This window comes from Egretta garzetta, unplaced genomic scaffold, assembly GCF_000687185.1.
Source record: "Egretta garzetta isolate BGI_Z169 unplaced genomic scaffold, ASM68718v1 scaffold14, whole genome shotgun sequence".
In the NCBI taxonomy this organism is placed as follows: Eukaryota; Metazoa; Chordata; class Aves; order Pelecaniformes; family Ardeidae; genus Egretta; species Egretta garzetta.
In genome coordinates, this window is record NW_009259588.1 from 6,948,646 (window position 1) to 6,976,493 (window position 27,848).

At 40.3% G+C, this 27,848-nt stretch overlaps 2 protein-coding genes across 5 annotated transcripts in view; one reads left to right on the forward strand and one right to left on the reverse strand.

The window, feature by feature from the left end:
• FAM8A1 (family with sequence similarity 8 member A1) overlaps positions 1–7,896 on the forward strand; it is a 13,587-nt gene extending 5,691 nt beyond the window's left edge. The window contains exons 2-6 of the mRNA XM_035893440.1: positions 757–1,032; positions 3,378–3,498; positions 5,793–5,916; positions 6,156–6,295; positions 6,747–7,896. Coding sequence (XP_035749333.1) covers positions 757–1,032; positions 3,378–3,498; positions 5,793–5,916; positions 6,156–6,295; positions 6,747–6,891 — 806 coding nt within the window. The 3' untranslated portion in view covers positions 6,892–7,896. The remainder of the gene's footprint in view (positions 1–756; positions 1,033–3,377; positions 3,499–5,792; positions 5,917–6,155; positions 6,296–6,746) is intronic.
• A 313-nt stretch (positions 7,897–8,209) lies between these two features.
• Positions 8,210–27,848, reverse strand: part of NUP153 (nucleoporin 153) — a 48,562-nt gene continuing 28,923 nt past the window's right edge. For 2 of the 4 annotated variants that reach the window (XM_035893446.1, XM_035893448.1), the window contains exons 10-23: positions 27,289–27,341; positions 24,702–24,774; positions 23,016–23,153; positions 22,150–22,242; positions 21,835–21,925; positions 21,428–21,547; positions 19,209–19,823; positions 17,549–17,743; positions 16,160–16,990; positions 14,951–15,319; positions 12,924–13,196; positions 11,469–11,631; positions 11,239–11,295; positions 8,210–11,004 (exon numbers count right to left, since the gene is read on the reverse strand). In XM_035893446.1, the coding sequence (XP_035749339.1) occupies positions 10,920–11,004; positions 11,239–11,295; positions 11,469–11,631; positions 12,924–13,196; positions 14,951–15,319; positions 16,160–16,990; positions 17,549–17,743; positions 19,209–19,823; positions 21,428–21,547; positions 21,835–21,925; positions 22,150–22,242; positions 23,016–23,153; positions 24,702–24,774; positions 27,289–27,341 (3,156 nt within the window). In that variant the 3' untranslated portion in view covers positions 8,210–10,919. The remainder of the gene's footprint in view (positions 11,005–11,238; positions 11,296–11,468; positions 11,632–12,923; positions 13,197–14,950; positions 15,320–16,159; positions 16,991–17,548; positions 17,744–19,208; positions 19,824–21,427; positions 21,548–21,834; positions 21,926–22,149; positions 22,243–23,015; positions 23,154–24,701; positions 24,775–27,288; positions 27,342–27,848) is intronic. The other 2 variants (XM_009637953.2, XM_035893447.1) reach the window with 2 other exon arrangements.

The window sequence follows — 27,848 nt, forward strand, 5'->3', positions numbered from 1 at the left end:
GGCCCCTCCGCCGCAGCTCTGGGGAACGGCGTCTCGAGAAGGAAGCCGGGGGTTCTGCAACGCCCGAGGGGTCGCTGCGCCTGTGTGGGGTGCAGGCCCGGGCCTGCAGCTGCGCCTTGTAAAAGGTGACAGCCCAAATACCGAGCCTGTAAGTCCAGAACTTAATCCGTCGGGAGGGTTGGGGACTTGTGCCTACAGCTTCCAACCTCGGTGCTTGTAAGAGGGCTTCGTGGATATGAAGGAGTTTATTTTTTGCAGTTAAAGTTATTCTTGTGGTCACAGGCTTGTAATGCATCCAGCTTTCTGAGTAGCCTCTTTGGATGATGAAATCCAAACTAGCTTTATCAGTTTTAGTGGGCTCTTGGTGCTCAAATAAAATCATTTAATGAAACTGAAGCAGAGAAGTAAAAACATGCTCTTACGTTCAACAAGGTAGCGACAGGACCCAAGGTAAACAAATGTCTGTTCTGGCTGTAAATAATGAAGAGTATGCATGGCAGTGGTTCTGTTTGTGTTTGTTCAAGAGCAAGACAGACTTTTATGAGAGATTAAACCTGGAGCACACAAACGTTTCTTGACAAGTCGGGGAGTGCCTCGGTGACATTCCCTGAATGTTTGGTAGCACCTTGAATAATAAAAAAAACGTGGAGCGGGGCACTCCTAAAGGACTTTGGAGAAACGCCAGATCTCCTTTCTTTCTGCAGGGCAAAGTACAGCATTACTGATCTGTAACATTGTTTAGTGGTTGGGTGTGAGGGGAGAACGTTTTTAGTTGCTTTTTCTTTCTTTTTGAAGGGAAGGGAATCAAGCTTCTGACCTTGCTGCTTGCTTTTGTGGCTTTGAGCAGCTGTTGTTTGAGCAAGGTTGTAACGCAAAGTAGCCTTCTCTTTAATTGTGACCTGATTCTGAGTTATAGATTGCTTCTAACAGATAACTGCCAGTCATTGGAAAAGAGGATATGGGCAAAGGCTGGACTGAAACGGTTCTTGGATTTCTACCTAGTTCTTCAGGAACTAATTCCATATGTTAAAGGTAACTTACGGCACGAGTAGCATTTGATACTGCTGAGCGTGGTTATTCTGAACGCTAAGTACCGTTGCGACACCTGACCTTCTTAAGGGAACTCTGTATGTGGTGCAGTGATATGACACAATTACAAACAAAGGCCGTTGTGCCCGTGCTTTGGCTCCAAACTGCCAACGGATGTATTTAGGACAGCTAAAGCGATTATGGCTCCTTCTTTTCTGCTGCAGATTATTGCCCGCGCAGCAGGCTTGGCAGGGCAGGTCACGTATCCTTCCCTACGCCACTGCAGTTCACAGCCCGGTGTGCTTGCGTAAGCTGAAGTAAGTGACAGCTTATGTTAGCGTTGCAGACTTTAAACCGGGATGTCAAAAACTGGAGTTGGTAACTGCCTCGTCCGGTTCAATCTGCCTGCAGGTGTGTGTCAGAGCACTGGTATTAACTGCACGCTGGGCAGTAGCAGGCTTTCTGTGGACGGTCATCGTGACTTAAGCCGCTTCCTCCCCTCGCCCCTCCCTGCTTCACTGCAGGAGATTACTGCTCTTCTGCTGGGAACAGTAGAGCAAAAAGTGCGTCCAAGCCTCAGCTGCTCTGCCTGGCTGACTGGTGCAAACCTGTCTTTATTTCTGGTTTAATGTAAGATCCTAGACTTCGAGCTGAGATGGATGCGTGTTGCATTTGGCTGTCCCTGCCATGCAGATAGTAACCCCTGGCAAACTAGTGGATTTTTGGTATGAGGAACGTCTCAAATCACTGCAATGGAAGTCTGCCAGAGTCTAAGGGTTGCCAAGGTTTCTTAATATAATGGAGTTTAACATAATTTGAACGCTTATTTTCGTAGCCCCACTTAGCTTATTCCTTACTCAGTCGAGGAGTCTAATGTATTCAAATGAAACTGTGCCACTAACTTCAGCGAAGGTGATCCTTTCAACAGAGCAAATGAACGCTTTTGTCTGGCGCTGGATGTTCAACCCCAGGACTGGGGAGTCTGGCTGTGCTCCCTTCTGCCTTAGTTGAAAAATCTTTAATTAGAATTTAGTTGACAACTTGGACATGCTTTGACAATGAGAATTGAGTCCATTTTAGTATTTTTTACGTAATAGTCATGCTGCTTGGAAGTGTCAATGCAGCGTTATCAGTGAAGCAGGTATGAAATAAAGTTATAACCTCAGTTATAACTGAGGTATGTTAAATAAGAAATCGCTCTTACCTCATCTCTGCTTGATTATACTTACTTAAAAAGTGCCCAAGTGCTGTGGGCTTTCAGCTTTGCTTGCATAGCTTGTGAGGCCAGGACTGGCATTATCAGCCTCAGTGGTTGAACTGTGGAGGCTTATTCTAAGTGAAATTTGATGATGTTTTTTGAGATTGGAGAGAGGAATGATTCTCTTTCCCCTGTCCTTTTGTCCTTTCCTTGAGGCAGGGTGTGTGCCATTCTCAGAAACACTTAACAAATGCAGTTGCTATTTTCCACAAGTTACATCTAGTAGTGCTTGGGTATTTCTAAATGAAGTTTTGATGCGAGTCTTTGCTGGTTTCATCTGAGTAGTCATGCTTGTTTTTTGGGAAATACAGAGGGGTAGATGGGTTCAGATGAAATTATTTTGCAACACTATTCCTTGGGAACTTTCTAAAATACTCTTTAATACTGCCTTTGCTTTAATCATCTGAGGTAGTGTTAGCAACAAAAGCTTGTAACTGTGACTGCTTATTTTACCCCCATTTGTGCTTGGCCAGTTAAATAGGAGAAATGTGTTACATTTTCTGGCTTGTGGTAGGGCAGCATGCTGCATTTTATTGTAACAAGACGTCTATAGGAACGTTTGTGCCAGCTATGATGAGTATTTTCATCTGCTCCTGTTTCTGGGTCTGACTTGAGACAAAATAGGCTGTGTTTTACTTCTAGGGAGCTGGTACTTCGTACGTATGGAAGCCTTGCTGCTGAGCGATAGAAAAATTGTGGTAGTTCCAAGATTTAATTTTCCTTTTATTTGAACTCTCAGATTTACTGAAATCTATCTCTCTGAAGCTGTTCTAAAGAGAAAAACACAGAAACTGATGTATCTTCGATCTACTTCGGTTCTTCAGCGGTGTGGGATTTTGCCTGTAATCCTAGCTATGAGGGGACTGAGAGTTCTGAAAGAGTTTGATTTAATTTAAGAAGGTTCTTATAACTCAATTTAAACAATTCAGATGATTTTTTATTCATACAGCTTCAGAATTTTTCTCGAAGATGTGAGCTGAGATCAAGATCTTGATAATCTTGCAGTGAGGTTAATGTGAAACGTTCTTTAGATAGCGCTAACTGTGTTGGTGCAGTAAAATCTGGGTAATGTTAACCATTTCTGTTACAGGTCGGGAGTTCATTATCCCTTCGCTGGCACACAGGTTCATAGCAGAGATGGTGGATTTTTTTATTCTGTTCTTCATAAAGGCAACCATCGTTTTAAGTATTATGCACCTCAGTGGAATAAAGTAAGTTGAACAATTTAAAGCTTTATTATATACAGCTTTAAGCTCTTCATGCTCTTTGAGTGGTCATGGCGTATATATGGTATGCTTATGCACACGATGTCACTTAGTAACTGTCAAAAGTTGAGGAAAAAGCAGCTCTAGGTTAACCTCCTTTCAAACACTCTCTGATTTTGGGTTAGCTGGTGGAAACAAAGAATTTGTACAGGTGTCTTCACAGGCTCACATACTCCTTACTAAGGGTAGATTAGACTTGCAGTTTCATTTTTGGGAGACAATAGCAAGATTTTTAAAAATAAGTCCCTAAAAAATTCAAAGGAAAAATATTGACAAATGAATTTGTTTTTTAAACAGCCTTTAAAAATGTACTGGATCTGGCTGGGATGGAATTAATTTTCTTCATAGCGTCTCTTATGGTGCTGCATTTTAGATTTGTGACCAAGACAACCGTTTGGTCCCACAAAAAAAAGATCGGATTCCGCATGTCAGATACATATGTGCTGTTAAAATACAGCCTGATTGCTAGGAATGCTACCATGCTGCAGTCTTAACTGGGCGTAGGTTGGGTTTCTAAAAAAAAAGTATGATCAAGCATCGTGTGTATCAACTATACACTAGACTGGAAGATTCTTCATTTCACATTCTTAGATGTGTAATCATTTACTTCAAAGAGTTTCTTTTTATCTGCTTATTTAGCTGTAGATATCTTACCCCGTAGCTCGTCTAGTTTCTCTGCTTTGGGTTGGTGTAATCAAATATTTCCATCTGATTAGGAGATGAGAGCTCGGTGTTGTCAGTAATTCCATTACTGTACAAACACGTTTCAGAATCCAAGTTTTCTGCTAAGGTACCTTCCAAGCGTTGACTGACTGTAAACTGATACTATCCAGATAACATCTTTGAGACACCTTAAACTGCTGCTTGAAAGGTGTGTGGAAGAGGGTCAGATCCAAACCAATAAATATGTCAATGTAAATGATCACTGTTTTTTGTTTGGATAAACACAGAATTAAAATGCCAAACTCTCAGTTCTGTTTAGTTGCCAAAACCTCCAACTCTAACCTGACAGCTTCTATTTCTGTCTTGTTTTTAGTAGGCTGAGATTGATGCAAAATGAAGTACTGGGAAGATGGGGAACAACTGTATATATGCTGTTTCTGTAAAGTAGGGAAGGTGATGGACAGAGAAGGAATCTTTTTCAATTAATTTACAATATATTTGCAAGAGACAGTAAGTTGTTTACAAGTAACTGCAGAGAAACATTCTGGGGTTTGTTTGGTTGGGTATTTTTGCTTGTGAGATGTGGTGTGCTTGAGGCTAGGTTGAGGAATTATCACAAAAAAAAAATACATCCTCGAAGGCTCAAGGCAGAGACTTTCAGGCCAAGGTTGCGTTGAAGGGAAATGCAGGTTATGCCACACTGTTTTCTTAATTCCTTATACTTTTTTCGATCCTTGAGTCTGAATAAAGAGGAAGGCAAGTAGTACAAATACAGATGGACTTCTTTGAAAGTGGGACTGCACATTGCTATATGAGTACTAATTCTCACTTAGATGCACGAGTGAAAAGTCCTTGCCTAAATACATGTTGCAAAAAGGTTCTGTTCCAGGTATCGGATATGAATGTTAAATCTGTAGAGTTTATCTTGTGAAAATGGGCAAGTGACTCCAAATTGATACCTTATGTAACTTTGTTAGGGTAAACAACTGAAGGTTTCAGTTGCTTCAAGCTAAAAACTTGCTCTTGTGTGCCAAGGTGCCTGGCTCTAGAAGAGCATGGTGAGCAGTGCAGGCTACTGAGAGTGAGGAGGGCTGATGATGCAAGGGAGGAGGATAAGGTCTCCCTTGCTTCCTTATGGAGACTTGCAACCTCTCCCTTGCATTTAGAGAGGAGTGCCGCCTTTTCTTTTTCCTTGGGAATTCCTGTAAGGAAGAGACTTGGATGCCTACCATTTATACAGAGTTAGACGATCGCGCACAGAATCTCGTTTATCTCCCAAGAAGTGTGAGACTTTTCAGAACAATGCTGCAGCTCGCTACCCAGGGACACCATTGTGCAAAAGTGGTAATGAAGAATGTTCTTTCCTTAATGAAAAACAAAAACCAAAACGAACTAGGCAGCAACTCGGAAGGAAAACCTAGTGTTCTGAATGTTAATGGCTTGTTTAGTATCGGAGGAGCCAAGGAGCTTTTGTTCTTTTGCTAATTCCAGAACTGAAGGAGTGAATTCTGGTATTAAAGGGGTAATACTGGCATTGGGGGAGAGATGGTTTTAAAGTTCAGTCTTATTTTGTACAGGGACATCTCTAAGTTTGCCATGCATTACATAATAGAAGAAATAGATGAAGATACGTCCATGGAAGATTTGCAGAAAATGATGATAGTAGCTCTCATCTACAGGCTGTTAGTCTGCTTCTATGAGGTAACCACTCATAAACGTTAACTTATATAATTAATAGTTGTCGGTTGTTGAATAAATGTTGAAAAAAATTCTATCGCTGTTGGCCTCTAAAGTAAATCCTCTTTACGGTGTTTTGGATTATGTTGAAGCTTATGACCATGACGTAGTTTTGATGAAAACCAAGTTTGTGAGACCAATCAACGATGTGGCGGTGTGTGGAATTGAAGTATCTTTTTTTTTTTTTTTTTTTAATTTTACAGATCATCTGTATTTGGGGCGCGGGTGGAGCAACCCCAGGGAAGTTCTTGCTTGGACTGCGAGTTGTGACATGCGACACATCTGTACTTATTGCGCCCAGCCGTGTGTTAGTCATTCCATCTTCTAATGTCAGTATGACAACGTAAGTGCTCTTAGCTCAGTCAGTCACGTTGCTTTTGGGTTAATAGTGTGGAAAGCATGTGATTTGGAAGGAAATACAGCATTCCTTTATTACTGGCCTTTGGAATACTTGGGTTGGAAGAGCTATTGTTAGATTCCGTGATCTAAGAATAAACCAGACGTTATTCAGTCATGTGAATATTTTTCAGGTTAGCTGATAAAATCATGTCTTCTGAAATCTGGAGATTTGATTTTTTTTTTTTATGCTGTGCAAAACTGAGGCACTAACTCTGAAATCTGGAGATTTGATTTTTTTTTATGCTGTGCAAAACTGAGGCACTAAAGTTGAACATAACCTACCTACTAACAGAAACAGAAAAGTGAAAATCGGGCACTGAATGTTTCTTTGAACATAACCTACCTACTAACAGAAAAGTGAAAATCGGGCACTGAATGTTTCATTCTCATTTCAGGTCCACAATACGAGCTTTGATCAAGAATTTTTCTATCGCTTCATTTTTTCCTGCCTTCATTACACTGCTGTTTTTCCAGCATAACAGAACAGCCTATGATATCGTAGCAGGGACCATTGTGGTAAGAAGAAACGGAGTCAGATGATACCAAAAGATGCGATTTCCAGACTGGTTTTGAACATCCCCTCCCGCCCCCAGTGAACAAAGACCTACCCCAAACCTGAAATCGAGGTGTCTAGCAGAATCTTTTGCCCAAAGGAAATGGGAACTGATTCAGAAGCTAAAGGAAATGTTTTACTCCGGTATGATGCCAGCAGCTACCTTCAAAGTATTGGAGTTTTCATAAATGCCAAAGAAGTTTGGGAGAAACAATACGTATTAAATCTGGAAGTATTAACCACCGATGGGTGAGAAAGTAAGTGGCTGTGTTAACTTCAGAAAGGAGCCGTTCTGTTCCTCAGTCTGTGGCAAGCAGATGCCTAGAAATACTCCACCCTAAAAGAAATGTCGCTCCTACTGTTTTGGATGTTGGCAGGTAACTAGAAAATCCAGTCGCCTAAGTCACACAATAAACCCAGAGGGGAAGAGAACTGCAGTATTAGGGAAAATCACGTTGATTAAATTGCCACGCGTGTAGAAAGAGACGAGCGGTGTTACTCATGTCCCGTATTATTGCTTCGCAGATGATATTCCCTCACCTCTTGAAGTATTTTATCAGAACATTGATGTGAAAAGTTTTTTGCATGACTGTCTTTAAGCATTGTCACTTACTCCACGTCAAAGCTAATGAAGAGGTGAAATACTAGCTGCTTTTACTCTGGGAAAGGGTATGTTACGCTGCAGTGTTAGCGGACTGGCGTGTGTAAATAATTCTGGAGCTGTGAACAGTACCGATCACGCTAAGGAAAGGTAACTCTCTTGCTTCTGTTTGGAGTGAAAGCACTTGTCTATTTCTTGCATATAATACCAAGCAAAACAAGGGAATGTGTTTCAGGAGCATGCAGAAAACATTAACTGAAACCTGTTACGGGTGTAAAGCTAGGGAAGTACAAATACTGGTTATTTTCACTTTATAATTCTGCCTAATTGTTTGTATATTCAGAGTAACTTAAATACTGAATAAAGAAGCCTAATATTTTGCATGATTACACAGCTTTGATAATCTGTTTATCTTCACATTATTGGTATCTTGGCAAAGGAACATAAGCCACAATGTTAATGTTTTATTAAAATTTGAGGAAGAGTTTGGAGTTCTTCTAGAGCCTGGTACCCGTGTGTTCTTCCCTTGGGCATCACTAGGCCACTCCGTGGCTTTCTTCACCGAAAGGGTTGTCAGGCTCTGGAATGGGCTGCCCAGGGAGGCGGTAGAGTCCTCATCCCTGGAGGTATTTAAAAGAAGGGTAGATGGGGTGCTTAGGCACATGGTTTAGTGGTGGGATGGCAGGGTTAGGTTAAAGGTTGGACTCGATGGTCTCAAAGGTCTTTTCCAACCAAAGCGATTCTATGATTCTATGAAGTTCCTGCTCTGCCTCAGGTCTGGAGGTTGGCAACAGAACAGGTCGAGAGCTTGGTGTTCTCTCTTGCCTTCAGCTGAAATCAATTAATCAGCTCAGTGTTAATATTCTGCAGTATTTTAGTTGGCCAAGCGGCATTGTGTTAATAAACCAAAGAATGTTCTGTGTTTGCGTTCTCATATCCATTTGCAATGATGATGTTTTGGGAGGTCTGAATAAAGCACCCTTCTGCAGTCATTAGCCTGCTTGAAGACGTTTAGCTGAAGCAGAACTTGAGGGGTTATTGCTTAACTGTGGACTGAAGCGTTGAAGTTAACAGTTCAGGCCTGGCAATTGGCCTGAGGGGAGCTAAAGCTGTCAGAACTAACTGGAGTCCCTTCTAGGGTGTTGCCTATTTACAATTTCAGTACGAATACAGAAAGAACTTTCGTTCTATTTACTGTAGCAGTGACCTAGAAACTAGGATTCAAGATTTTGGGGAGGGGGGTGGGAAGAAGGGAAAAGCAACACCATTGGCTAAAACTTTCTTGCTACCGATTCAGGTATAAGAGAAAGTGTCATCTCTTACCCTGTAGAAAAATACGACCCCTTCCACAGCAGGTAAAGAAAAAAAATGTACTGTTCAAGGACACGGAGCTTGTCTGTGGAAATATGCCTACCTACTGCTGCTGTAACCACTAGCTTTTAGTTTGTCTCTTATGCAGGCTGCATTGAAAATGCAGATTTTTTTTCTGTTTGTAGGATGAGTACTTGGCAGGTGATAGAGCTCAGGAAAGTTCAGTTGTAGCATTTTTCAGATTTAGACACCTGGAAGCAGGTAATTGCACGTAATCCCTCCGCAGCGACAAGCTGCGACTGTCTGTAATTTTAGGTGTGTGGTCTGAAAGGCTGTTTGCGGGATGGTCTTCTATTTATAGAAACAGTGAATGTAAGACTGCCACAAAATCAAAAGTTGGCCTTTGTCCTCCTGTCAGGTCTAGGTTGTGGTTCGAAAAGCATCTCATTTCCTAATCCTGGCACCTGTAGTCATACCAGCCAGCACTGAGCAGCACTGGGGTGTTAAACCTTAGGCAACTTCTGGGCATCTTTCCAGTTCTAGCTGTAGCAAGCACTCGGATCTCAACCAGAAACTGGCTGCTGTGGCTGGAGTAAAAGTTCAGCTGTGGTTCCCAAACAAAGAAGAGTATTTCCTCACATTTTACTAGAATAACGTCTGTTCTCTAAGAAGCTCCTCCAACTGCTACAGAAGTGGAAAAAAAAACCCCTAAATTACTCATTTACAGTCAAGCATACTTTTTTCCTCTCCAGTTAGGATGGCAGTGAATGTTTTTAACATTGGCTTTGTTTTGGTTTTTTTTTTTTAACGCTCCATAAAAATTAACTGCAACCATTGCAGCCAGACAGCTGACGCACTGATGTATGGCTCCAAGGTTAAGCCTACAATAAAGCTCTCCCATTCTCTCAGGGAACCTCTCACTAATTTAAGATCCTCTAAAATCAGCATGGGTGGCACTGTTAAAAAGCAGTGGTTGGAGAAAGCAAGCGCCATCACCACTCAGGCTGAGGGCATCAGCTTGCCTGGTTGCAGCAGCAGCTGCCTTCCTGGAAGAGTTAAAACTGCCAGGCAATAGTTCATAGTTTTTATTGATGGCATTTATCCCATGGTTTAACATGTTAATTATACTGTAATAAACATGGCTTTAATATTAAACTTTTCCTTATTATCCAAAGTCACCACAGTCCATTTCAGTAAATATAAAAATATATACTTAATACTTTGTACAATACTGGTTTTTGGTCCAAACAAAAATGGATCAGAAAAGCCAATAAACTTACTTTAAGAATTCCCAATTTTTAAAGATTTTCTAAATGGATTTAGGCAACTTTGAATAATGGGATTTACATAAAATCTGAGACAATACTAAACAAAAATGGCCGCAACACACAAAATTAAAATTTCAATTTCACAGATTTGTTATGCCAAAAAAGTACATAGAGAAACAAAATTGTATTTACACATTTCATAATAAAATAACAAAGGCGAGACACGTGATAAGGGGCTGTAAGAATGAAAATATAGAAATAGCATATCATTATTAAATGAAGAACTACAGATCTAACAAGTCCTTAGCATGGATCATCCTGTAATCAGTCTTCCTCTATCAGAAAATTTTAGTGCACGATACACCCAAACTCACTCACTTCACACATACACCAGCACAAACTCAGCATAGAACTCATTCGTTACCAACACTCTCTACTCTATACAGCATCCCTCGCCGATATAATTACACTTCCGAGGCGTCAGTGAACGCAGATGAGCGCACATAGTGGTGCAGATGAAGAGGTATTGTACAAGCCATTCACTCTGCAGGCTCTACTCGCGGCGACAGCCAGACCGTGCCGAGTCAGTGACAGAAGTAACTTGCTGGAGTCTAAAATAGTTTTGCTTGAGAACGGCCCTCTTGCCAACGCTATTTATTACCAAAAAAAAAAAAAAAATCTAACAGGAAAGAGAGGGAGGGGGGGGGTGGGTGGAAAGGGGTTTATATTCCTTTAGGCAGATGTGACTTCAGCTAACCCAGCATGAGGTACGATCCCAACAACTGAACAATGCGGGGTAGTAGCTGCTCCAAAAGTTGCTTCACCAATCAGGCAATTATTTTCTACGTCTAACTGCAGTCTTTATCTTCCGCCCAGAAACTGAAGATCCAGAGGCAGAGAAAACGTTCTTCCCGTTAGTCCTGTCAAAAAGAAACAAGTAGTTCAGAGTTTAGGACAGCGCAGCTGAAAAGGCAGCAGCAGCAGCACCAAGTAGACAGATACTCCGAACACCGCTGTTTCGTAGCCTTGTCTCACTAAGCTGGCAACAAACGGTGTATGATGAACAGGAGAGGGTTCCAGAAACCAAAAGCAATCAAATCTCTCCCATTCAGGAGGTAAGCAGCAGCAGCGTAAGGGCCAGATGCCGCTTTTACCTTTCAGGCAGAAGACAATCTGACATACGTTGATGCGCCGTATTTCTGACAACTGGGCTGCGTGAGAGACACCGCTGCTTAGTTAGCTAATACAAGGGAGGACGCCCGGTTTAGTTTCAGACCCCAAGGTTCATCTGAACGCCTCATGATTTAACAGTAGCAGAGGCTGAACGCTGCCCACTGACAGACACCACCCGAAGCTCGAGGGAGGTTCTCACACGGTCTCTTACCCCACTGTGAATGCCGGAGGCTGGCTGAATGAAAATCCTGAAGAGCCAGAGGGCTGTGCCGGTGCTGCTGGTGCGGGAGGATTTGCAGCACCAAAAGTAAACACTCTGGGGTTACTTGCAAAGTTGAAACTAGAAGTATTACTGCTGAACTGGAACAAAGAACCTGGCAAGATGGGGTGGAAGCAGCAGGGAGTAAGAAAGTTGAAATCTGAGTTCACCCTTTCCAAGCAAAGTCCCCATGTTCTTCCCACTCTCTTTAATGATTTTTTTTTTTACAGGTCGCTCAAGGTGACAAAGTTGGGGGGAGGGGGTCGTGCCAGAAGTGCCAGGTTACTACAGGAATGGTACAGAGAAGAATTCATTCACTTGATTAAGAGAATTGTAAAGGGATTCTTAAAAGTAACACTGCTGGCTCGCTGATAACGAATTGCTTGCTAGCTTCTGTATCGCCATTAAGTTCATGCCTGTGCATACTGAAGTTTATTAATAAAGTCTTAAATTCTAGTATTGACTCATGTACATTTATATTTAAGTAAACTTTCTTGCGTTCGTGCAGTCAATCTGGGGACTCCCTCTCATTTAACGTGCTAACACAGCACCTCATCTTAAATAAATAAAATAAAATCCCTACCACCGAAGTAACTGATAAGCACCACAGAGAATCCAGAGAGATTTTTATCTTTACACTGCATTAATGAAGGGCTGACTGACTAACACAGTGCGTCAACTAAGCTACCGATTAGTACAAAACTGTTGGTTACGTTTAATGGAGGCTATTTCATAAAACTTCTGAAAGGAAAAAAGGAGGGTTTTCCCTGTAAATATTTGACCTGATGATATCAAATACATAACCCTTTTAATAATTACTAGTGTGGAACAGGTCTGCCTTACACTTAAATTACAAGGATCATTCTCTGCCCCCTTTCCACAGTTATTTTCTGCTTCATCAGTAAAATGAACTTTTATTTAAAGTCTTAACCCATTAAATGCTTAAGAGCAATTCTGACCATATTCTTAACACAACAAAGCCCCCAATCCAAATAAATTGCCAAAGCCTGTTAATGAAGCCAGATAACTAAGAACTACTCGTTCACAAATCCAAAATTAATCATTCTACAGTGCTTCTGCCCTTCAGCCTTTCTGCCTTGTGCAGTTTTACCAGTGAACACTCCATGGTTTTCAACACTTCCTTTTAATCCCTAAGACTTCTCAAGAAAATAAACCCCAATATTCAGTGGTAGGGTCGCAACCTCCACGCCTGGCAAGCCTCTGGTGGAGCTGGCTTACTGCGAAGCTGGCATGCCTATGGCGCAGCCTCACAGAAATGACCTCTTAAACGCGTGCAAGGCTGCTAGCAGCCTTCTCTCTCCATATAATTTAAGGTGCACTTCATGAAAAGTAAAATAAAATCTATGACCTTTGAGAAAAAAAGGGAAGAGGATGGCCTGCACTCACCAGCACTGGGGGTACCGGAGCCAAACCCTGGCTGTTGGGTCGCTTGCTGTCCGAACACGGAGGGCTGAGTGCTGCTCGTCACCGAGCCGAAGGCAGGAGGAGCAGGCTGAGTGCCAGCTGAAAACAGCGTCGTCGACAGCGATCCAAAACTTGGAGCGCTTGGCTGGCTGGACCCTTGGCTCTGGCCAAATGCTGGTGGCTGGCTGGTGCCAAATGCTGGGCCGGCAGCAGGCGCTGGAGGCCCAGAGCCAAACAGAAACGAAGAGGACAACCCTTGGGGAGCAGAAGGGAAATGTCAGTATGTGCTGGGTTTCCCCCTCCCCAGCAAGAATTAATCTAGAAACAAAGGTCCTAAAACCCCGTGTTTCCCACGTCTGGTAGCTGAATACTCATCTTAATTTCAAGCTAACTGTGAGTATATAAAACAAGTACTATGTCAGCTACAACAGGACTACTCGCACCTTTTCTTGTAGGTAACATGAGGAACACCAAGTTTACCAGCGTCACACAAAATTAAATCTCAAACGCTTTTGTTGTCTAGACTCAAATTACCGTGTTAACATTCGCGTTCTAGAAACAGATTCCCACAAATAGCACATTTTAATTTATATTTACTAAAAGCTGTCTGTATCACAGAGAATATCCATTGAAATTGTGTTTTTCAAACATTCTAAATACAGCTCCCGATTTATTAGAACATGAATCTTTCTTATCAGCAGCTGCACCCCTCTCTGCTCAAGTGTTCGCCATTATCTACTTCTGGCAGCCAAATCACGCTTGCAGTGCTCTCTCTGTGCTCAAAAACTCAGTTTAGCAGAGTAATTCTCTACACAACGCCAACAGACCACCAGCTCGTCTTCTCTTTAGCTGCTTCGGTTCTGCACGGCCAGCAGAAACAGCGGAAGGGCAATACGTGGCTGCACCGCGACTCTGAACATACACAGCAGCTCTGCTACGCAAAAGGGGACGTTCTGAACCGTGCCATTAATGCAGCCGAAGCAGCCTTCACACTACAGGAAATACCCTCTGTTGCACCGTAACTTGGAATGGCTGGCTGTTTTCCTTTCCAAGAAGATGAACAGATATACAGTAAAAGTTAATACGGCCTTGTGCATTAAAAAAAAAAAAAACCCAAAACCCCTTTGTGAAGATGTTTAAAACACGGCGTCGCCTACTAACGAAACAACACTGAAGGTTATGGGTTTGTAAGCAGGTTAAATTGATCTGCTGGTTGTTATAATTTAGGACTGGTTTCTCTCTGTTTCTGATAACACAAAAGAGTGTACAAATTTGATTTCTGTGAATGACAAGGTTAAGCAATCAGGTCAAACTAGGTGAAGTCTCTTCCTCACAGGTTCAATTGTTTTTCCAACATACTGCTAGGCTGGCAGGAATATAGATGATTTGGTGGATTTAGTCTTGTGTCATGCTGCTAAATTCACAGAGTGGGGTAGCGAGCATAAAACATGAAGAAACTTTGGATTCTTATCTCTGTCTTCTCTAAATTGCTAGAAAATTAATGAAACGCTGGCCATAATTAGCTTTTTAGAAACCAATCCTTAAGTAGCAGCAATTACATGTAGACTACTGTGTTTATATGCATACTTGTGAAGTAAGAATTTTGCAAATCTTGACATTATTTATGACACTTGAGAGTTTTAGGTATGGGAGAGAAAAATCAGGAAGGTTGTAATTCATTGACTTCCAACCGCAAGCACTGGACTCATAGTGAGAAGAAAGAAACCATCGTTCTCGTGGTGAAAAGTTCCTATACAAACTGAAAACCAGTAAAGGGCTGTCCTTTGCATAAAACAATGCCACTGCCAGCTCATTCCTAAACTGTATTTCCCAGACTGTCTGTGAAAAACTGGCCCAAAATTTATATTGTTGAATATAAATACGCAAAATTTTTCTCTACTTCCATGCATTTTGCCTACACTTCTCCGAAGTAAAATATTCATGAAACAGCATTTCTTTGGCCCACTCTGTAATGGCAAAAATGAGAAGAGCATCTATGTAAAATCTACCTGTTGAACTTGACGTGGTCGTGGCTCCAAAGTTAAAGCCTGAATTTGCTGCATTGGTGCTGCTGGCTCCTGAACCAAAGAGAAATGATGCAAGAGCCGTGCCGGTGCTGGAAGTTGTGGTTGCTGGTTTGTTTTCTTGAGAGAAGCCAAATGACTGAGATGCTGCAGATTCTGCAGAACTGCCAAAAACAGAGCTGCTCACAGTGTTGCTGGGTTGTCCAAACACGAAGGGAGTGGGAACGGGCTGAGGATTTGAGGAAGAGATGGTGCTGCCAAACACACTGCTGCTGTTGGCTGAAGTGGTGGGTACGACTGTGCTGGAGGAACTTGAGCTCAAGAAGCTGAAGGATGGCTTCACTGCTCCTTGATCTGGAAGGAGGAACAGGACATAAACCACCAAAGAAATGCCAAATGAAGTACAGCAAGTAGACTCCTGTTTCAATTACCATACGAGGAGCAGTCCTGCATGACACCTCAACCACCTGTCTGTTGAGCAGCCGTTCAACCTAAGAATACTGTGGTTAAGACCAGTATAACCTTATGTATTGCTTTTATTCAGGGTTACTTACTTACTGATGTCCTGTTCCGTATCACTTCAGAAGTTAGTAACTGTGTTTTAGAGAACAGAATTAAGTTCCTAAGTCATACAAATGGAATTTAACAACCAGAATTTTTCCATACGGCGATCACCACTGATGAACTTTATAATCATCCACTGCAGACTTTTGACGAATTAAAGGAAAAGAAAACTATGTAATATCTATGAAGTGATTTTTATACCTTTGTAGTAGGTAGAGAAACAGCAGTACATACCCTGTAGCTTAGCTGCAAGTACATGGGAGAAAGATGCTCCCTCTCTCGTCCCCTTTCACTATGAAAAACGACGCCAGTATGAGGCCTCTCTACTGCACCATACTACAGATGTTATCACCAGCTGAGCTGCTACTACTGAGACAATACAACTTCCTCGAAGGCTCCTTAGGGTGTGGCGATTTTTTTTTTTTGTCTAAACCTAGTGTAAAACTCATTGAGATCTAGAAAGGAATTTCTACATACTGTCTACACATCAACAACCAGAACTAAAGACAGGCTGCAGGTAGTAATTAAGCCTTTTTTAAAGCTCTAACACATGATACATATCAAATCCCATCCAGCACGGTGTCAGATGGACCTAAGCAGACAAGCGAAGACAAAAGACGTTCTGTTTACCTGAAGTACTGGTTTGTGTCCCAAAGGCAAAAGAGGGCTTTGCCTGCTCACTTTCCTTCTCTGATGGTTTAACGAAGCTAAAATTGAACATGGGTTTTGCTGTGCTCTCCTCTTTGGTATGCTCAGCCGTCCCAGCTGAAAAGATAGGTTGTGCCTTTAACTCCTCATTGTCAGCTTTCTTTCCAAAGGCTAATGGGGCAGCAGAAGTGGCAGAGTCTTGTTTCTCTTCTGTCCTTCCCAAAACAAACTGTGAGGCAGGTGCAGACTCCACACTGCCAAAAGAGAAGCCTCCCTTTGTTGAAAGGGTTTCATCGTTTTTCTCATCTGATTTCTTAAATGCAAGAGCAGATGATGCTACCTCCTTTTCTGCCACAGTTCCAAAAGTGAAGCCACTGCCTCCGCTTTTATTCTCACTGGTAGCTATGGAAGAAGTAGAACTTGTGCCAAAACCAAAGCTTCCCAAAACTGGTTCCTCTTTCTTTTCCTGCTGTCCCAGGCTCGCTGTCCCAAACTGAAACGTTGAAGGAGCCTGGCTCGTAGATGGAAGTCCAAAGGTAAAATTGTTACTTTTACCTTCTGTTTTACTGTCTTCTGATTTAGACTCTGAGGAAGAAACTCCGAATTTAAAGTCCCCTGGAAACTTAAATCCCCCAGTCACAGTGTTGGAGGATGCAGATTCAGATGCAATGCCAAACTTGAAGCTCCCCTGTTCACCAAATTTAAAATTCCCTGTGCTACCTAAAGTATGAGAAGATTCAGAGGAGGATGACTGGACACCGAATGTAAATGATGGCATTGCAGCATTTGTGGACACAGTAGCAGTCCCCAAACCTGCAGAAATAAGTAATAATGTTAAGTTTGCAATATATGATGTCATACATGCAGGCTTCAGCTATGTGGCTGGGATCCTGGTCCTGAACTTCCCAGAGTCAAAACTGTTTAAAAAACAACAAACAAACAAACAACAAAAAAACCAAACCACCACCAAAAGAACAAACCAAAACACAAAACAAGTTAAGAAAACTCCACGCTTCCTCTCTACATACACCTTTTTGCAATGGTACACTTCCGTCCACCACTTGGCTTTGAAAAGTACACTGCTAGCTTCTTTGGAAGATCAGGCTTTTAGTCTAAACTCCAAATGAACAACACATAAGGCTTGGAAAGAACAAATACGTTATTAATCCAAGCTTTTCTCTGAAAAGCATAATCTTTTCTGGGGAAAGGACGTGGAAACACAGGCACATTACCTTACTTAATCAGTATTCCTGGAGGAAAAAATAAACAGTTTTGTCATAGCTCAAAGGAAAAATAATTGTACTTAAAAAAAAGATCCAAAGAAAAAACAATTGCAGAATACACACCCTTGTTTTTCTCATTAAGTATTACCTTTGAGCTCTGCTTTGGTGCCTGGCTTTGCACTTTCACAGGCTATACATTTTGTGGCTTCTGCTTTGTTTTGGACTAAGCAGACCTCACAATCCCAGCTTCCTTCGGGCTTCTTGAATTTGTCTAAATCCAGAAATCCCCCAGAAGAAGCAGAAAATGCAGAAACACTGCTACTGGTCACAGGCACTGAACCCCCTGAGAAATAAGCAAGACAGTTAATCATTCTGCCTAGATGATAAAGTTGAACGTGAACTTTTTAAGAAACTCTTAAAAGCTCACTAAATTACAAAGCAGAGAAGAGTAACAGCAAAAGCCATCAAACCACAAGTTAATTTCAGTCAAACTCAATCCGAGAACATAAACAACAGAAACACCTAGGTTCTTCTTTATAAACGATAGATGATTTCAAGCACAAATTGAACCAATGACATTCAAACAGCAACTGCAGTTCATACAATACAATGGCATAGCCTATTTCAGATGTAAATTAAAAGGTACTGTACTCAACTAAAACTACTAAAAGAATTTCTCGTGACATGAGTAACCTGTAGTCAAAGTTAGCACCACTCAAGTTAATGATCAAGTTAATGTCAAGTTACGTGAGGCTGAGAATTTACCAGAATGACTCACCACCAAATCCCAAAGACAGAGATGTTTAAAGCTACATCTACATCGTGACAAAAAAAATAACCCTCAAAATCAGGGAGAAACTCAAAGCTTCTAACCCCACAATTCTGTGTTCAACAGCAGCAGAAGCCTGCATAAACAGGCCCAAAAGACGTTTGCCTTCTGATTTTTCTCCCCTGGAAACGAAGAGATGTCACTTGATGCTGCACCCCAACAGAAAACTTCAGCTCCCTAAGTGAGGACTAAGTGGACAACCAGACGACACAAAAGCATCACATAATTGTCATGTTCCCCTACAGTTTTAAACCACTGGGGGTGGCATGTAAGAGAGACACAAAAGATAATGCCTCAAATTCAAAACAGTAAAGACATGAACAGGTTTTCTCTTCCACAGCATTTTTATCCTCCCGTTTCACCTGCCTCACTCTTCCCCTTGACAGATGTAATATAGCTGTGCAATTCTCTGTACCATGATGGTCATGGCAAATGCCTCACACTTCCAGAATTTCTCCTTACAATAGCTAGAGTCTTTTTCGCTTAAGACAACTAGTTAAAGACTACACTGTCTTGAAACTTCTGCTCAATTACACATAAATGCTGAGCGGAGACATTTTTGGCCACGTTCTATAAACACCATTTCTACTTATGTTTTGAAACAGGAAAAAAAACACAACCCAGTCATTTTTAACTCTTTCCACCGAGTTCACATTTTTCCCCAATGAAAATGAGTAAGTTGGTTTTAAGTTAATTAAGGCATGCAGTTTAGTCATCTTTCCTCACCAGCTGCAAAACAGGGTATATTTGCTTCAATTCAGCTCTGCAGTAATACATTTCACAATCAGTTCAATTCATGTGACAGGCTGGAATCTGGGCTGAGACATCAGAAGTGCCTGTTACCATTCCTGCAAACAGGCACTAATCCACCCTGTCATCCAGCCATGCTGCTGAAAATATTTGTTACATGCAATGTATTTTATTCCGCAAAGAATGCACAGAGGCTGAGATTGAAACAACAGAAAAGAGAAGAACACACCTGGTTTCTCAGACTGACAAGCTACACATTTGCTGTCTTCTGCCTTATTTGATACAAGGCACACGGTACAGTCCCAAGAGCCTTTTGGCTGCTTAAATTTGTCTCCAAACCCCAGAGTGACTGTTGTGTCAGCGCTGCTGGAAGAGGATGTCACTGTCACCGAGTTGTCTGCGACCACTGGCAATGTCAGAGCAGGCATTACTCCTGTTCCAGGCTTTGGCGTCTCACATGCTACACATTTTGTAGCTTCCGGTTTGTTCTGGACCAGACAGGTATCACAATCCCATGTGTTGGGTGCTGTTTTAAATTTGTCTTCAAAGCCCAACGTCCCTGCTGTAGGGACTGGTGCCTTAGAGGCAACACATTGACTTGAGCTTATTGTCTGTTTTGTACTCTCAGCTGTTGACACTTTAGCAGCTTGACATGTTACACATTTGCCATCTGTGGTTTTGTTTTGCAGGCATGGGTCATATGTGTCAGACTGCCAAAATGAGGGTGCTTGTTTAGAGGTGTCTTTACTTGCAGAAAAACTACTTATTGCAGGCCTTGTATAGACCACTGTGCTTGTAACAGGCTGTGCACATGTAGAGGACTGTGTTTTCACAGATGTGAAGCCTAGAAAAAAAAAAAAGAAACCAAAACAGGAAGCAATCTTCCTGATAAAGCAGTACCCTCACTGCATGCAAGTTACTTTCAACGCTAGACCAAGTGCCAATGGTTACAACGATACATTCCAACTAACTGCAAGAGGAAGTCACTGGAAATCTTATCTAGAGAGATGAAATTTCATATGCTGCCCTGAGACACAACAGAACATTTATTTAAAGCTTGATTTAACTCTTCATTTCCAAGAATGTTTTCAATACAAATCTTCACTGGCAGATACAAGTGTGGACAAACAGTACTGGAAGCTGACTGACCGTCATGGACTAGAAATAATCCAATTTCTTTTTAAGACACCGTGCCCAATCGAATCAAATTTCTAAAGCTATTTCTGCCATAGTAGATGACTCACATTTACTCTAGCAGCTGTACAGAAGTTAGTACTTGGAGCAGCAATCCATACGGTACTTCCCCACAGATACTGGCTATTAATTAAGCAATAAAAATGAAGACAACAGAAAAATCGTTATCTATAACCTTTGTGCAAAATGCACTGCACACAGGCCAACTCCTTATTTAAAGATGCCAATTTTAACAGAAAACAAGAAACACCAATATGAAAATACTAAAGAAAATGCGACGGCAATGCATGTTAAATAGCAGCACAAATCTCTTGTAAAGCTAAAATGAAGAAAGTGTTATTATGGGTTGGGTTTTTTTATATCAGGAGTGGAGTCTTTGAACAGTGTGGATTTAGATCCTGCTTCTTTTAAACTGATAGAGAAAATTAATGCTACTTCACTCATAGGCCTTTTCTTAAAGAAAATGCACAGTGTTATCTTCCCTCACTTAGCTCTTCCAATATAAAAAGGCACTGTCTTCTTAAAAAGTATATAGCTTTGTCACTTCACAAAAAACAAAAAAAAAGCCCTGATGCAACTGAAGGCTTATAGGAAAAGATCAAATTCAATAGTCCCTTTCTTAAAACAAAAAACATCATCTACACACACTTCATTAAACATTTGAAAACACTGCAATTACATAAAACTAAAAATGCGAAAAGGGTTTTTAAAGTGAAACAGCCCACTTCTACTTAAAATTTACATTTGGATCCATAATAACTATTATCATTTAAGGCCAAAAGATTTGCAGCTTTTGAAACATCTTTAGGAATGAAACTGACTTCACTATTCTTAATTTCCAGAGATGGTGAAAGTGGGAGAGGGATGTTGGTAAAGCATTTTACAAACATTTCCTTTCCAATTCCATAAATTCTATTAAAATGAAACACTGATTATTTGACTAATTTTCTCTATACTTCATTTATAATTACATCCTAACACATAAAGGAAAAGCAACGCATCTGGTTTGAAGTTGCAGTTTTCCTATTAGCAATAAAAGCCACCTAGAACAGAAGGGGGGATCAACGCTAACAGATGCAGCATTTAACGTAATGCTCTGCTATGTTTGTATTTATAGCTAATATTCCATTAGCTGTGACAAAGTGGGGTTTGTTGTCGTTGTGGTGGGTTTTTAAAAAAAAAAAAAAAAATCAATGTAGTTATATGCTAGCGTCTTTTTTGCAATATCTTTTTAAATGAAGTTCATTCTCTCACCAGGGCTTTTTAGAATGTCTAACACACTTCCTTCCTTTAAGATCTTCATAGGTTTGGAGGAGCCATTGTAGTCGTCTTCTTTTTCCCTCTTATTGCTGGTACTGTTTACAGCAGCAGTATCTTTAAAAACAAAACAAAAAACACCTTTCACAAAGAAATCCACTTAAAATACATTCATATTTGCTAGAAACAAGAATTTCCAAGTTTCATGCTTCTTATATAAGAATCTTCAAAATTCTACCTTGTTTACAACTGTTTATAATTACAATTTGGTTAAAAGCAGATCTGTCACTGAAAACACACTTTGCCTGGAATTGCTAATATGCTCAGAAAGGACAGATTTACTATTTAATATACGAAAAAAGAAAATCAGCACTTCAGAACTGAAATGCTAAAATTTCTGTTACCTAGTTTAAGTAAGGACGTCACTGGCGTATCACTGGATCCAGAATGCACTGCTGATTTTAAAACAGGAACGCTAAATGTAAACCCAATCTGCTATGAAAAAAGAGAGAGATTTTTTCAGATTCTGAAACTAAAGAAACTTTTATCAAGTTTCACACACAAATAACAATAATCTGAAATCCAGTCTTCAAACTTTTGGTATACATGCTGGATGACAACATTTGTTTTCCCCATTATCAGGGCCAATTCTGCTTTATTGTTCTACAATATTCTACTAAAGCCTTGAGAAAAGGTGGAGCTTTATTTATTTTACTTACAGACAACGGAGGTAGCACTCCTGCCTCAGTAGACTTCACAATTGGAGATGAAAATCTGAACACAGGACTGCCAACACTACTTGCTGGTTGTACCTGTATTTTCAAAAGAATTAAGGTTTGTACCTGAAAGAAAAAAACCCTGGCGAAACAATAGCAACTACCTGAATTCACTATCTAACAGATGTTCTGCAGCAAAGTTGGGAAATCTGATGTTTGATACTTATTTCTAATCCACAGACAAGAGTTACAATAAAACGAAGCTTTCAAGTGAGCATGTATGATCAAAACCAAATCCCACAGACCAGGAGAAAAAATTGATACGCTATGTAGATCTAAATATATTAAATATATGGAAAAGCAGACTGGGCAGCTTAAGAACCTTAAACTAACTCAGCTCCACTGTAGTCAGAGCTTCAGCAAATACCTCAACATGTTAAAGCAGATACCTGCTTCAAAACATACAAAACATAGATTCAAGTATGCTGGAACAGACGAATGTTTATTTTACTGAAATAATATTCCAATTATTGCATCCTAGGCTCATATTCTACACTAGGCTTATATGACCATTAACACTCTAATCTTATAACGTAACTTGGCATAAAATCCCAACAAAATCTCGATAGCATTTGAAGCAGTTACACAATTATGTTAACTAGAAGTTTGCAAAGTACAAGATGGACAAAGGCCAAACCAAAACTTTATGCCTCCTTCCACCTCCAAATCGGAATACAGCCTTGATTTATTCACCAGGATATAAACTAATGTTGGTTAGTTTCACAAGTACCATGGAAGAAGTTAACATGCAACAAAGCACATGTATACTCATCCTAAAAAAGTATTCACAATATACAACAAAGATTTACCTTGTTCATCACTGCTGTTGAAACAGTGCTTGGTGACGATGGGACAGTACTACTGGCAAGAAAACTAAAGTTGAATGAAGGCAGCGATGCAGTACTGATGGGTAGGGGTACTCTTGGTAGTACTGGTTCCTCCACTTCCTAGGTGTAAAATTCAATTATTGTAAATTTTAATTTTTCCCTTTTACAACACATACTAGCTTCCTACCCTGTTCCACCTTAATTTCTTAACAAAGTTAAATATAACAGAAAGATCCATAGATTAAGACAAAGCAAGTTTTCAAAAGGAATCCTAACCTCCCCAGCCTGCCACGTCATTTATTTGCATTTATGGCAGGCCTGTTTCCATGCGATACTACGTTCATTACTTGTCCAGCAAGAATACTGAAAGTTAGCTCAAAATTGTTACTTGTGCAGAACGGACAGAGGCACAGATCATATTTATTTTTGTTTTCTGTACTTTAGTTCTTAAAGATCTAGAGAAACATCACCCTTTCTAACTATCCTCTCATCTCTTCAATTAAGAGTGCACTCTCAAGACAAACGAGAAAGTGTTCCTCTTGCAAAAATAGGTAGGGTAGCTGCCAAAGTTTCTGAAGTCACTACTGCAGTGAACTTGGAAAAAGATAATGTTTCAAGAAGTGTGTGGGTTCCTTAGAGTACCAAAACCCCCAAACCAAACAAAAGCACAAAACGCTAAAAAAGAAAGCCTGACTAGCAGCACACAAGATCATACTCTGGTAAATCAAGTCTACACCATGCATTGGGATCCAAATTTAAAACTCAGCAACCAGTGCACCTTAAAAACTTCTGGTCTTACCCTTGCCTTTTAAACGATTTGATTACCAAGATTAGATTAGTTAGGGTTTAAATGGGAATAGCCAGTCTAACCACAATTTGCACAGTAGTACCAAGATCTGCCCAGAAGTGACTAAGCAGAGATGTAAGTTGCTACTGAAGAAAGTTAATGTATCCTACAGCTTACATCTTTCAGCTTTGATTTGAAGATTCTATTAGACCTCAATATTCAGACCATTTGTATTATAGAAACATTCTCCAGTATTTACTATCATTTTGCATCAGCCAGAAGACTGATTTAAATTTTTTATATTTAAGATCCAGTAGCAGGCAGCTTGCATAACATCCAATCAGAAAAATAATCTTCAGGATAGTCATGACCATAATTTTATTAAATGGACTTTTCCCATTAAAACAAGAAAAAAAAATCCTCACAATGTGTTTGATTAAGTGCCAAAAATTGTGAATGATCATTAGCAGACATGCAGAACACTGCCTTCTGCTTCAGACTCTTGGCCTGTATCTTTCTACATGACTTAAATATGAAACAACAAATTAAATAAACTTTGTTTACTTATTGGCACTTGTTTCAAACATCATTCCTTTATAAAAACTCTACAAACCTCCACCAAAATTCATTCATTCAACCGCTAAGGAGAACCTTTATAGTATGAAGCATCTCCAAAATAATAGGACTAAAGATTTTGAAAATATAAAACCAAAGTTGAGGCACTTAAAGAAATAAATTGGAGCCTGCCCTGAAACCCACAGCAAAACAACCACAAAACTGAAGTGGCATTATTATAAGTTACTATGAGGCAATAAAACTGGCATACTTCGCTAGTTACTTCAGTCATCTCAGTGAGAGCAATTAGCCTAAGAATCCCTTACCTGTTGTTGTTGTCCAGGCTTTGATATATGACCATTGGATGCAGGAGGACTGAATTTGTGGTAGGTCAAATTGCTGGCACAAAATAACAATAGATAGGTTTAGAAAGGGATGGGGGGGGGTAGGGGGGAAAGGAAAATGAAAAAAATTAAACTTCTCAACTAATTGTTTCAAGCTATTATAGCCACTATTAGTCCTAGAACTGACACCTTCTAATCGGAATCAGAAAAAACTGTTCCACAAGTTGCTAAATGCTGGTAAATATCTGATGTTTTAAACAGCAAAAGCTGCATTAATAAGAGCATCAATGAGAAGGACATATATAATAAACAGTCACAACATCCATAAAGGAATGATGACTAAGCCAGCAGACCTGAAATAGAAAAACTGATTTAGATTGTTATTTTCTAATGTTTCCTTTTAATAGTCCAAACATCTGAAATTTTGACTGCCAGTTCTCCAATTGTGTGATGAGTGTGTATCTTTGCAGGGATATAAAAGAACAACTAAAAACATCTCCAGAGAGAGAGAGAGTGCGAGCAAGCGCGCACGTGCATGTGCGTGCGCACATGAAATGCTGCCAACAGCTCTTACGGAACAGAGAGGCTTAAACTTGTGTGGCAAGATAATATGGCAAAAGCTTCAGACGCAGCTCTGGCTTTCCTGGGGCCATCAGCAGAAGCAGCAGAGGTGTTTGGGTGTGCCAACATTCCAGAAGTCTTTTCAGACATGAATACAGATCCCTTTTGTAAGGCATACAAAGACATTTCTCTGTTCATTACAAAAGCCTAGATCCAAACCAGAAAGATTTCCTAATCCAAGTAGGAAGGGACAAGAAAAAGAAAAACCCAAAAAACCTCAAAACAAACAACCCCCTCCAATCCCCCAACCCACACCTCACCTCACCCCAAAACAGAAGCGAACTAGGGAATAACAACAATAAAAAGCCTTATGGCATAGAAATGGAGTATCCCTGGAAAAAATTACCATATCAAAGCTTATCCTGCAGCCAAGCAGTCAGTCATTACAAAAGTACATTTGATCACACTAAAAGACACCAGGTCAAGTTTCCAGAAGACTGAGGAAGAGAATTGGTCTGAACTTGTCAGATACTTGCAAACAGTCTTGCTTAGCACTGTGACCACTGAGAGGAAGCCAGACCCTTAAGGCCATATGCTCAAACTTTTCTCTAATCCAAACTGACAATCAATTTGAATTCTGAAAAAAACCTTATGTCAAAACAGAGCTTTATTCAGACAATTATTGCCTGTCTATAATAGCCTATATTCCTCTTTTCTGTTAACACCTGTCAGCTTCTAAGGAGCAAAGACAGTTTTCTGTCTTCAAGCAAGTTAAGTCCCATCTACAATTCTGACCCAAGTTAAAAAACTAAACAGCCTTTGGTAGGCTGAACAAAGACATACCAAAGTACTGCAGGTTAGCTGCACAAAGGGACTCTGGCCAGCTGCCCCTTACCAGTGTTGTCTTCCTGCTCAAGAACATGACACCCAACAGAGACTGGCTTTGTAGAAGAATTTTTTAAAAGGGCCATGTACTCTAGAGACTAAAGTAGAACATAGCAATAAAACTTGTGAACCAAATAAAAAGCAGTATCAGTTTTTTGGATCTCCTTTCTACATGGAGGAGGAGAAAGGATTTCTACCAAAGAAAATTTAGAACAGTTTGAAAACCCACAATTAAAACCTAACATCTGTTTGCACCCATGCCAAAACCTGAGAGCCAATTTCTTACACCCCTGAAAAGGTGGTTGCTGTGAAGTCAAACTATTAGATGCCAAAACAAAGGGCTGGTTTGGGGTTCTTTTGCAAGCCAAAGAATGCCCAAGGCAACATAAGAATTGCTTGGAAGATGAACATAGAGACAACAAAATACAATTCCCTCCTACTGTTGTTTGAAAGGGATGAATCCTCCAAAAAAGTGTAACCTTCGAATGCAAAGTGTCTTAATTCAAGCATTACCCAAAAAGACTAGTTGCCCAGAAGGGAGAACCATCAATATTACCTGGAGGTGAGGTCATTCTACCTAAACCAAGCAAGCAGTGTAATGCAAGACAATCTCCTCAACAAGGAATACAATTATTAACTCTCCTGGAATATTGTGTTTGAGAGACAAGTTGGCATTTGGCCTCAGATGATTCTAAAGGGCTCCTGTTTTTCATGCAAACTCACAGAGCAGACAAGTGACTTCACCGTGAAAGGAACATTAAAAAACTATCTTCCTCCGGGTTTTTGCTTTTTAAAAAAAAAAGAAAAAAAATAAATATAGTCCTGAACTGTATGTAAGCCACTTCACCCTATAAAGAATCTTTCAGAAAGTGTCATTACTTTAGAACAAAGCTTTCGGACTCTGAACAATTAAATTAACTGAAACTAACAGCTGCCCCCCAAATGAACATCAAGATGCAAACAGTTCAACTCTCTTGCAATATAATTTTTTTCACTGTATTTTCCATCCACTTCAAAGAGAACTGTTACTGCCTTTCCAAAAGAAGACAGGCATGCAGACCGAAGTAACAAAGGAGAGAGCTTTCTTCTTTCAAGTGTTTTAAAATTAATAGATTTTTCATACCTTTCAGATGGTTTTACTTGTTGTTCTGCAGGAAAACTTTTCTCTCTCATGCCCTGCAAATTAAGTTTGATTTATTTCAAGATTCAGCTGAATGTGTTTATAAACTATATACAAAGCAAAGACAAACAACCACAGAAGTTTTGTGGGGGTTTTTTGTTTTTGTTTTGTTTTTTAATTTATACCACTAGATATACCTCATCTACTTAAGCTTGTTCCCTAACCACTATGACTATCCACTTTGATCTCTGGCCCATAGATTTAACACCTGATCATTTTTACATTGATTGATACTGGAACCATGGGTGGGTTTTTTTTCTGAAAGAGATGCCAATCTTGTTTTAAGGAAAGTTTATCAAGGGCTCCATCTACACCAAAGTGATCAGAATGGGTTATTGTCAGAAATCTCACTTGGATCCTGTAGCTCACCTGAAAGAATTTAGATACAGCATCAGCATATTCCATCAGTGACAGCTTTGTGTATAGGAGCATATGAAAAGGAAAATTTTTCTGTATTTTAACATTATTTCACTGACAACAGCCTGACCCAACAGCACTTTATC